This window comes from Taudactylus pleione, unplaced genomic scaffold (assembly GCF_031769625.1).
Source record: "Taudactylus pleione unplaced genomic scaffold, aTauple2 ptg000400l, whole genome shotgun sequence".
Taxonomy (NCBI): Eukaryota; Metazoa; Chordata; class Amphibia; order Anura; family Myobatrachidae; genus Taudactylus; species Taudactylus pleione.
This window is the reverse complement of record NW_028284802.1, coordinates 52,965-63,995: the sequence shown is the minus strand read 5'-3', so window position 1 is coordinate 63,995 and position 11,031 is coordinate 52,965. Positions and strand designations below refer to the sequence as shown.

The 11,031-nt window shown below is 46.5% G+C and overlaps 1 protein-coding gene across 3 annotated transcripts; it reads left to right on the top strand.

Annotated features, from left to right (window-relative positions):
• The first annotated feature begins 249 nt into the window (after positions 1-249).
• On the top strand, positions 250-10,154 carry LOC148506471 (SH3 domain-binding protein 5-like). 3 transcript variants are annotated; one of them, XM_088446585.1, is made up of 7 exons: positions 250-440; positions 2,032-2,217; positions 7,489-7,551; positions 7,644-7,772; positions 7,990-8,151; positions 8,759-8,932; positions 9,304-10,154. In XM_088446585.1, the coding sequence occupies exons 2-7, from the start codon at positions 2,035-2,037 to the stop codon at positions 9,715-9,717; spliced, it is 1,125 nt and encodes a 374-aa protein (XP_088302711.1). In that variant the 5' UTR covers positions 250-440; positions 2,032-2,034; the 3' UTR covers positions 9,718-10,154. The 3 variants fall into 3 exon arrangements, with proteins under 3 accessions (XP_088302711.1, XP_088302710.1, XP_088302709.1); XM_088446584.1 differs by having other exon boundaries at positions 250-475; positions 1,982-2,217; XM_088446583.1 differs by having other exon boundaries at positions 251-475.
• Positions 10,155-11,031: the final 877 nt, after the last annotated feature.

Genomic DNA, 11,031 nt, shown 5'->3' with positions numbered 1-11,031 from the left:
ACACCTGTAGAACGCTCCCCATGTGTAGGATACACCTGTAGAACGCTCCCCATGTGTAGGATACACCTGTAGAACGCTCCCCATGTGTAGGATAGCCCTATGGGAGGTTTCCTTATGTACGAGATGTTTATGTGGACTATCTGGGAGGTCACCATGGTAACACAGCGGCCTGTACGGAGCCCTGCGCACCGCATGCTATTACATATCCCCGGGGAGGATAACGGGTGACTGTCTCTAAGGCCGCCTCTCGCGGCCAGCCGCCGCCATGTCTGTGTACGAAGGCTCGGGGACACCCCGCCCACCTGCTCACCCCGGCTTCCGGTTCCGGTTCCGGTGCCGCCGGGCGCTGCCTAGATCCAGGCAACTGGGCTAAAACAACGGTGCACCGCTGGGAGGTTCATTGTGACGTCACCGACGGGCCCGTGACGTCACCTTAAGAGGTCTGTTACATTATGCCATAGAGAGACCCGTCCAGGTGGGTGTCTCCGTGTCCTGCCACCTAGATGGTGGCCCCGGGTCTCGCACAGCTGTTGTGGAACTACAAGTCCCAGCATGCCTGCTAGTGCCAGTCTAGTATAGCTATAACATCCATTAGTGTTTACAGGGGCGGGCAACCTGTGAGACTACAAGTCTCAGCATGCCTGTTATTACCAGTGACAGTATATGGATATAATATCCAGAGTGTTTGTATAGGTGGGTAACTTGTGGAACTACAAGTCCCAGCTTGTCTGCTAGTGTAAGCGACAGTGTAGGGCTATAATAGCCACAGAGTATTTACAAGGGTGGGTAACTTGTGGAACTGCAAGTCTCAGTATGCCTTCAATTACCAGTGCCAGTACATAGATATCACATCCACTGATTGTTTACATAGGTGGGTAACCTGTGGAACTAGATGGTTTACTGGTATTTGTAGCTCCACAATTGGCGTCATTGTGGGGCTACAAATCCCAGCAAGCCACAGGCCGCCTGACCCTGGTCATTGTGGGGCTACAAATCCCAGCAAGCCACAGGCCGCCTGATCCTGGTCATTGTGGAGCTACAAATCCCAGCAAGCCACAGGCCGCCTGACCCTGGTCATTGTGGGGCTACAAATCCCAGCAAGCCACAGGCCGCAACCTGACCCTGGTCATTGTGGGGCTACAAATCCCAACAAGCCACAGGCCGCAACCTGACCCTGGTCATTGTGGAGCTACAAATCCCAGCAAGCCACAGCCGCAACCTGACCCTGGTCATTGTGCAACTACAAATCCCAGCAAGCCACAGGCCGCCTGACCCTGGTCATTGTGGAGCTACAAATCCCAGCAAGCCACAGGCCGCCTGACCCTGGTTTGTGGTTGCACAGGTGAACGATCTCTCTGCAGGTAGAGATAGATGCATGTACACTGTAATTCTGTCAGTATAGTCAAGAGACGAATGTAAAATACCCCCATAAACAGAAAGCAATAGACAAAGCCATTAATGGATCAATCCGTTGTCCAGAGAATCTAACTGTAAAGATCTTATTACACTGTGAGTGCGGAGATCGGCGGCCGATGCTGTGACGCTGGGGGTGGGTTAGGTCCAGGCTGGCGGCTCCGTCTTCGGTTGCTAGTGACATCCAGGGACAACACTAGAAGAAGAAAGACCTGTTCCCAGGACTCCTCACCTACTGTAACTAGAGGAGCTCCCGTGCCCAAATGTGATGCTCTTTCTTAAATATGTTTTTTAATTCAAGGATGTTGGCATAACGCTAGTACCCATTGTATCTACAGTTACCGTACCAACTGGTGTGTTTACTTGTGTTTTTGGGACACAAGAGAAAATCCATTTGTTTATCAAGTTTTTATAATCAGTCAGTTAGGGTCAGTGTTTCACTTCTGCTTACTCCAGTGTGTGGATCTGTAATTTGCTTCTATTGTCCCCTCTGTCTCCAGGGGACCTGTGGTTTTGCCTGTAAATTTCCCATGAAAGAGCAAATAATGACCTATTTAACGTTTCTTAGATATAGAGGCCTGAAGGTACCATGCACATCTGAGCTGTCCTGTCATGTAGGTCATGGAAGGACCCCCTTGCGAGGAGAGGCTTCCAACTCCGGGGGCGGAGGGGGACAAAACCATCCATCCAGAGTTGGGGGCTCATGAAGATCGCGCCTCCGACATAAAGAAGCAGATTGAGAGCGCCAGTGAGACTAAGAGAGATGAGGGAGAGGCAGAGGAAGAGCTGGACCCCAGGATACAGGTGTGTATACATTTGTATATCCCAAAGGGCATTGTGTCTATTTAAGTGGCCCCAATATTAGAGCATTAATGGATGGAGGAGAATAGCAGTTTTCTTATTTTTTCCCTACTCTCATAGTTCCAGTGATCTGATACCCACGGGTGATGTCACGCTTGTTGTAGCAGCGTTGCAGGTGGAATGGGTATGACACGCCGGCTGTCGGGATGCCTACTGTCAGAGTACCAACAACGGCATCCCGATGCTTGGTATCCCGACAGCGGTCGGCTAAGTATACCTACCCTTCCCCCCTAACCCTCCCATTTTGTAGCGTAACCGTAACCCTCCACGTTAGTGCCTAAACCAAAGTCTCCCCCCTTAGTGCCTAACCCTAACCCCCCCAGTGGTGCCTAACCTTAACCCTCCCGCCTAGGGGTGCCTAATCCTGACCTCCCCTCCCCAAAACCTAACCCTGATACACTCCCTAAACCTATCTCCCCCCACCCCCCGGCTAATGCTAAGGGTGCCCCGGACTTATCTCGTTCGGACAGGCGTCGGGATTAAGATAGGCATCGGTATTTCGACCCCTATCTTAAGTCCCCTTGTCGGGATTCCGTTGTCGGTATTGAGGCTCATAACTACATCCCTTGCAGGCATAGGAATACTGCCTGCACCAATCCATGCATTCAAAGCTCCTAGAGGTCTATGTAATAACCTCCATTCATCTCACCAATGGGAGTTAACTGCAAGTTAGCAGCCACAGTTGTGTTTTCTTTATTTAAAGCCAGTAGAGCCGACATGGCTGTAAGACTGTTTAGGTCTTTAGGACGTTCTAGTATCTGCATCAGGCTGATCACTTCCTCACCCTGAGGGACTGAGAGACAATCTTAACCAACAACCCTAAATGTAGTTTTGGAGTTTTTTGGTAACCGCCACAAAAAGCTGCTATTATTCGGCAGTTAGCTGTGCCCCCGTCCCTCCCTAGATATCTTATTCAGGACAGGCTGCCATGAGAAATACAGAGGACTGCTTCTCCCCTGCCTAACATAGCGGACACTTGCATTAACAAGGTACAGCCCAATGTTCTTATTATCTGTTATACATGGCGGCACCCTATAGCACCGTACTGTAATGTCCTGACACTTATAGCACAGAACATTGATGCAGCCAGTCAGTGCCAACTTATATAGTTGTTAGGCAGAGGAATGACAGTGTAATAATGGTGGCAGAGTTAAAGCTATAGAAATAACGGACTATGAAGAAGAGAGGAAATACATTTTTAATGAGAATTATGCTGCGAGCTAAAATTTTCCGTACCAGCATTTTAGCGTTCTTCTACTCCCATGGGTTTCCTAATGCGTGTAACCGTCCATTTATACTGCCGCTTGCCTGTTTGTGAACAGCAGCGATGGTGCCAGTCTTCCTTCACTGTGAACCTCCTTTTACATGGTAGACTGAGGCAGCGCAGAGGCACAGGATGGCATATTATGATGGATCATCGGTCAGCTGTATAATTAGTGTGGCACAGCTCATGTGTACTGGGAACATTAAGGGCCGTATTCAGTTAGTGGCAAAAATGGATGTTTTTTTCGCCATAGACGAAAACGTCCGTTTTTCGCAAAAAAAAAAAGGCAAAAACGCAATTGGCGAAAAAGAACTGGAGAAAAGTTTTCTCCATTCCAGACCAGGGGAAAAAAAAATGCAAAATCCTTATTTTTGGCTAAAAATGTGGGGATTTCTTTCAGAACCCTTTGGAAACCCCCCCTAATGATAAATTACCCCCCCACAAAAAATGTGTAAGTTGCGCACTTTAACGAAAAACGACCGCACGAATATTGGGTGAAAAAAAAACAAAACACGTTTGAAAATGGTTTTAATGTATTGGGTCTGATTTTTCGGGGGACGGTATGGATGTGTGAAGTATTTTAAACCTCGCACGCGGTTGCAGCAGGCGTTTTTTTTTTACAGGTTTTAAAATTGCGTTTGTACGACACGAAAATATACTTGCACCCATTTTAACGTACCCCCAATTTACAGTAATTTCCTGGAAAAAATATTGCTTCCTATCATTTTCAACGGTTTTAATTTTTTTTCACCCAAAATTGCGCTGTCTTTTTTCGCCAAAGTGTGCAACTTACGATGGGGAGTAATTTGTCATTATGTGAGGGTGTCCAAAGGGTTCTGAAAAAAATCCCCACATTTTTAGCAAAAAATAGTGATTTTGCCTTTTTTTTTTCCGCCTGGTCTGCGATGGAGAAAACTTATTTCCAGGTTGTTGTTTTTTTTGCCAATTGCGTTTTCGCCTGTTTTTTGTCTAAAATATCGCAGTTTTTTGGCGAAAAATGGTAGTTTTCGCCGCTAATTGAATGTGGCCCTAAGTGAGGCTGCTTTGAAATGTTTATGGGTTCAGCTCATACAGGTAGACTCAATGGCCGCAGCTGATGAAATCCTAATACTGTTGGATGTATCAGTGTTAAGGACTGGTGTGGAAGCAGCTTATGGATTAATGAAATGTTTGTTGGCAGCTAAATAATCAAGGGATTTTTGTTTGTATACAAATTTTCAGGGTATTACATACTTTACACTGATTTTTAAGAATTGCATCCTATTTAGTAAATACAGTCAGGTGCATAAATATTGGGACATTGACAGAAGTTTCATATTTTGGCCTCTATTCACCACCACAATGGCTTTGAAATGAAACAAACAAGATGTGCTTTAACTGCAGACTTTCAGATTTAATTTGAGGGTAATTACATCCAAATCAGGTGAACGGTGTAGGAATTACAATGGTTTCTATATGTGCCTCCCACTTTTTAAGGGGCCCAAAAGTAATGGGACTATCAACTCAAAAGCTATTTCATGGACAGGTGTGTATTCCCTCTTTATTTCATTATCAATTAAGCAGGTAAAAGGTCTGGAGTTGATTCTAGGTGTGGCATTTGGAATCAGTTGCTGTCGACTCTCAATATGAGATCCAAAGAGCTGTCACTATCAGTGAAGCAAGCCATCATTAGGCTGAAAAATCAAAACAAACCCATCAGAGAGCTAGCAAAAACATTAGGTGTGGCCAAATCAACTGTTTGGAACATTCTTAAAAAGAAAGAGCGCACCGAAGAGCTCAGCAATACCAAAAGACCCGGAAGACCACGGAAAACAACTGTGGTGGATGACAGAAGAATTATTTCCCTGGTGAAGAAAAACCCCTTCACAACAGTTGGCCAAATCAAGAACACTCTCCAGGAGGTAGGTGTATATGTGTCAAAGTCAACAATCAAGAGAAGAATATAGAGGGTTCACCACAAGATGTAAGCCACAAAAACAGGAAGACCAGATTAGAGTTTGCCAAACAACATCTAAAAAAGCCATTACAGTTCTGGAACAACATCCTATGGACAGATGAGACAAAGATCAACTTGTACTAGAGTGATGGGAAGAGAAGAGTATGGAGAAGGAAAGGAACTGCTCATGATCCAAAACATACCACCTCATCAGTGAAGCATGGTGGTGGTAGTGTCATGGCGTGGGCATGTATGGCTACCAATGGAACTGGTTCCCTTGTATTTATTGATGTTGTGACTGCTGACAAAAGCAGCAGAATGAATTCTGAAGTGTTTCGGGCAATATTATATGATCATATTCAGTCAAATGCTTCAGAACTCATTGGACGGCGCTTCACAGTGCAGATGGACAATGACCCGAAGCATACTGCAAAAGCAGCCAAAGAGTTTTTTAAGGCTAAAAAGTGGAATGTTATGCAATGGCCAAGTCAATCCCCTGACCTGAATCCGATTGAGCATGCATTTCACTTGATGAAGACAAAACTGAAGGGAAAATGCCCCAAGAACATGCAGGAACTGAAGACATTTGCAGTAGAGGCCTGGCAGAGCATCACCAGGGATGAAACCCAGCGTCTGGTGATGTCTATGCATTCCAGACTTCAGGCTGTAATTGCCTGCAAAGGATTCGCAACAAAGTATTAAAAAGTGAAAGTAAGATTTAGGATTGTTTAGTTTGTCCCATTACTTTTGGCCTATTAAAAAGTGGGAGGCACATATAGAAACCGTTGTAATTCTTACACCGTTCACCTGATTTGGATGTAATTACCCTCAAATTAATCTGAAAGTCTGCAGTTAAAGCACATCTTGTTTGTTTCATTTCAAAGCCATTGTGGTGGTGAATAGAGGCCAAACTATGAAAATTCTGTCAATGTCCCAAAATTTATGCACCTGACTGTACTTTATACTGTCTGTCATATGTCAGAAGCTGGCTTTGTCATTTGTGTCTTCTCTCCTTTCTCTTCTCATTCCTCTCTTCTTATTCCTCTCTTCTCTCTTCTCATTCCTCTCTTCTCATTCCTCTCTTCTCATTCCTCTCTTCTCATTCCTCTCTTCTCTCTTCTCATTCCTCTCTTCTCATTCCTCTCTTCTCTCTTCTCATTCCTCTCTTCTCATTCCTTTCTTCTCTCTTCTCATTCCTCTCTTCTCATTCCTCTCTTCTCTCTTCTCATTCCTCTCTTCTCTCTTCTCATTCCTCTCTTCTCTCTTCTCATTCCTCTCTTCTCTCTTCTCATTCCTCTCTTCTCATTCCTCTCTTCTCTCTTCTCATTCCTCTCTTCTCATTCCTTTCTTCTCTCTTCTCATTCCTCTCTTCTCATTCCTCTCTTCTCATTCCTCTCTTCTCTCTTCTCATTCCTCTCTTCTCATTCCTCTCTTCTCATTCCTCTCTTCTCATTCCTCTCTTCTCATTCCTCTCTTCTCTCTTCTCATTCCTCTCTTCTCATTCCTCTCTTCTCATTCCTTTCTTCTCTCTTCTCATTCCTCTCTTCTCATTCCTCTCTTCTCTCTTCTTCTCATTTCTCTCTTCTCATTCCTCTCTTCTCTCTTCTTCTCATTCCTCTCTTCTCATTCCTCTCTTCTCTCTTCTCATTCCTCTCTTCTCTCTTCTCATTCCTCTCTTCTCTCTTCTCATTCCTCTCTTCTCTCTTCTCATTCCTCTCTTCTCATTCCTCTCTTCTCATTCCTCTCTTCTCTTCTCATTCCTCTCTTCTCATTCCTCTCTTCTCTCTTCTCATTCCTCTCTTCTCTCTTCTCATTCCTCTCTTCTCTCTTCTCATTCCTCTCTTCTCTCTTCTCATTCCTCTCTTCTCTCTTCTCATTTCTCTCTTCTCATTCCTCTCTTCTCTCTTCTCATTCCTCTCTTCTCATTCGTCTCTTCTCTTCTCTTCTCTTCTCTTCTCTCTCTCTCTCTCTCTCTTTTTTCATTCCTCTCTTCTCATTCCTCGTAATACTTCAGGAGGAACTGGAACGTCTGAACCAGGCCAGCGAGGAGATCAACCAGCTGGAGTTACAGTTGGATGTAAGTGTTGTCAGTCGCCTGTTCCCCCCCCCACACACTATTCTCCTCTCCAGTCCAAGGAATACTCACCTCTTACATATCGCCCCCTGCAGGATGCCCGCACGGCCTACCGTCGTATCCTGTCTGAGTCTGCCAGGCGGCTAAACGCTCTGACCACGCAGCTTGGAGCCTGTATCGAAAAAGCCCGACCATACTATGAGGCTAGACGGTTGGCCAAGGAGGTAACGGGCAATCCTTTGTATTATAACATATATGAGATATGCTCCATTGCCAGCTGTATATACATTTGCTGAGCAACGTTTTCAAACTTTCATTTGTTTGCAAGAAAAATAAATTGAGGTGGTCTGTAAAACAATGCTGAATGTGATGTGTCATGCTAAGGACAATGGCCCAATGTATGACTGTGGATTTCAGTGCTCACTCACTCTCTGCCTGCAGGCCCAGCAAGACACACACAGCGCCGCTCTACGGTACGAGAGAGCGGTCAGCATGCACGCCGCGGCCAGGGAGATGGTCTTTGTTGCGGAGCAAGGAGTCACTGCCGACAAGAACAGACTGGACCCAACGTGGCAGGAAATGCTGAATCACGCCACCTGCAAAGTGAGAGAGGGAGGGAAGCGCTTGGGTAAAACATTTACTGGGGGGAATTTATGCTTGTTACAATTGGTACCCTCCCACTTCATTTTCCTCCATAAATTCCATATATTCTGAATATTTCTCTAGCTAATATTCTGTTTTATTTTTTTTCTCTTGACGGGCTTAAAGTAGGGATGTACAGGCATGGTTTGGATTTTTCCCGCCAAAAACTGTGTCTCGGAAAGAGGCAAAACATCTTTCATGGACAAACATCATCATTCCTGGACAAAAGTCCATGGAAGATGATGTTTGTCCATGGAAGATGATGTTTGTCCATGAAGGATGATGTTTGTCCATGGAAGATGATGTTTTGCCTCTTTCTGAGACCCGATTTTTGGCGGGAAAATTCGAACCTATCCGAACCTGCACATCCCTAGTTTAAAGTGGGCTTGATGCTTGTACATAGTAGAGGCTGCCATTTTTGGGGCTCTATAGTCTTTTGGCTGCAACCCATGAATTCAATTAGGGATCAGTGCCCCCTGAATATTAGCTGCACATCATGGTTACGAAGTGCCCAAGTCATTGTTGGGGCGTCTCACTCTTATCACATCTATCTCTTCCGGGACGACAGGTGAATGAGGCTGAAGAGGAGCGTCTGGGCAGCGAGTTCGAGCACCAGCGGGTGACCCGTCAGTGCCATCAAGCTGAAGCCAAAGTTCAGACTTTGCAGAAGAGCTTGAAGCGCGTTATCATCAAGAGTCGCCCCTACTTCGAGCTGAAGTCTCAGTTCAACAGCGTCTTAGAGGTGACTGATGCTCCGACTCCCCATGTTCTAGGGTAGGAGAGATACCATAGCCCCAGGGACATCAGTCTTTGGAGTAAATAATATTGCACAGCAGACGTACAGATCATTATAACATTCACGTCATTCTAACAATTGCAAAAATTAGAACTGCGCTCAAAGGAGCTTACAATCTAGCCAGGTCTCTTTCGACAAGGACTGAGAACATGGGCTGTATTATTTTTGTCCTTTGTTTTTTTTTCCTCCTTGTTTGCTGAGACTGCCCCACGTGTGGTTGGGTTGATTTAATGATTTATATTTTCATTGTTGTCATACTGTGCTGTGGTCAGGACTCTCTTCATGTCAGGTGTTTTTTTTTTTGCTCTGTATTACAGGAACACAAGTCCCGGGTCACCTCTCTGGAAGCCTCGGTGTCACAGGCGAAGCTCAGATACTCCGCGACACTGCGCAATCTGGAGCTGATCAGCGAGGAGATTCACGCACGCCGCACACACGGGCCTATGCTAACACTCAGGGCCCCTCCTCTCGGAGCCGAAGCCCCTACTCCTCTGACCGACGGGGAGATGGGCCCGCCTTCAGACACGATCTCCCTCCTCAGCCTGCAGACCATTGCATCCGACCTGCAGAAAAGCGATTCTGTGGAACACCTGAGGGGTCTGAGCGATGTAACTAGTCTGGACGGGAGGGACACAGAAGAGGGGGAAGAGGACGGTGGCACGAGCCGAGAGAGGGGAGGAGGAAGAGGAAACGGAGGGGCTTTTAAGCATCACAGGAGCGTGAGCTTGTGAGTAGGGAAACGTTTTGGGGTTAGACAAAGAGACTTGAGAACTTTTAAACAACCTAGCACAGCAAGCTTTATGTGGATGATACCGCAGGACTCTTCATCCATCACAGACTGGTTCCAAGGTGATGGAAGTACCAAAAAAAGGGAGTAGGCCGCATAACCATGATGCTCTGTTGGGCATTCACACACCTTATTTTGTTGGAGTATTTAGTTAGAGCGGAAATGGACAAACTTGAATCCGAACATTTGGACTTTTTTTTTTGGAGATACGCTTATAGAGATAGGGAGGACATTTATACAGGTAGCACAGTGTTGCTAGAGGACTCGGATAGTGAAACACTTGTAATAGGTCAGAGGAAATGTCTTGCTGTTATGAGAACTGTCTCTGTTTGATGCAGCACTCAGTATGTCTATTTAAATAAATATGTATTGGTGTCTCTGCGTCTGAGTGGTACCTGACCATGAAATCGGGTTGTAAGTGTGGACCCAGCACCTGCACGTTGGAGGTAGACATAGGAAGAATCAGAAATGTGCTAAGCAAGAGCTAGTACCAGGTCCATCATGCCCCAAGGCTGTCACTAGGGTTCTAATAGGCTAGATTCACATAAATATTCCGCACAGCCAACGATGTTTTGGGTTCTAACCCCAAGGGTAACATGGACACCTGGTAGGCACACACAGAAGGCAGCCATTTTGTGGGTGGAGACAATATTTATGTGAATGTAGCCTATTAGAACCCTAGTGACAGCCTTGAGGCATGATGACCTGGTACTAGCTCTTGCTTAGCACATTTCTGATTCGGAATCGGTATGATATCCCGGCTGCCGCATGGCCGGGAGTTCGAATCCCGGCAGCGGCGGCCCGGCAAAACAGCAGAGCCCAGCAGCGCTGGAAATCCCGATCGTGGTAAGGCAAGTATCTACTAACCTAACCCTCCTTAGGGGTGCCTAACCCTAACCTCCCCCCCAAGTGCCTAACCCCAATCCCCCCCTCTGCTGCCTAAACCTAAGTCCCACGGGGGGATGCCTAACCCTCCCGTGGGGGGGTGCCTAACCTTCCTTCCCCCTAGCCTAACCCTCCCGGGGGGGTGCCTAACCCTAAGTCCCCCCCGGGTGCCCTAAACCAGGGGACCTTGCTAGCGGGCTCCTTGAGCGGACCCCAGACTGCAGCCGGAACACGGGGACAGGTAAGACGGGTTCCCGCTCTCTGGAATCCTCGTCTAGCGCAGTCATACCTCCGGTCTCTGGAGACAGACCGGAGATGCTGATGTGGACACCGATATGTCCGGGACTCCACTAGACCACCAGAGCTAATGTTA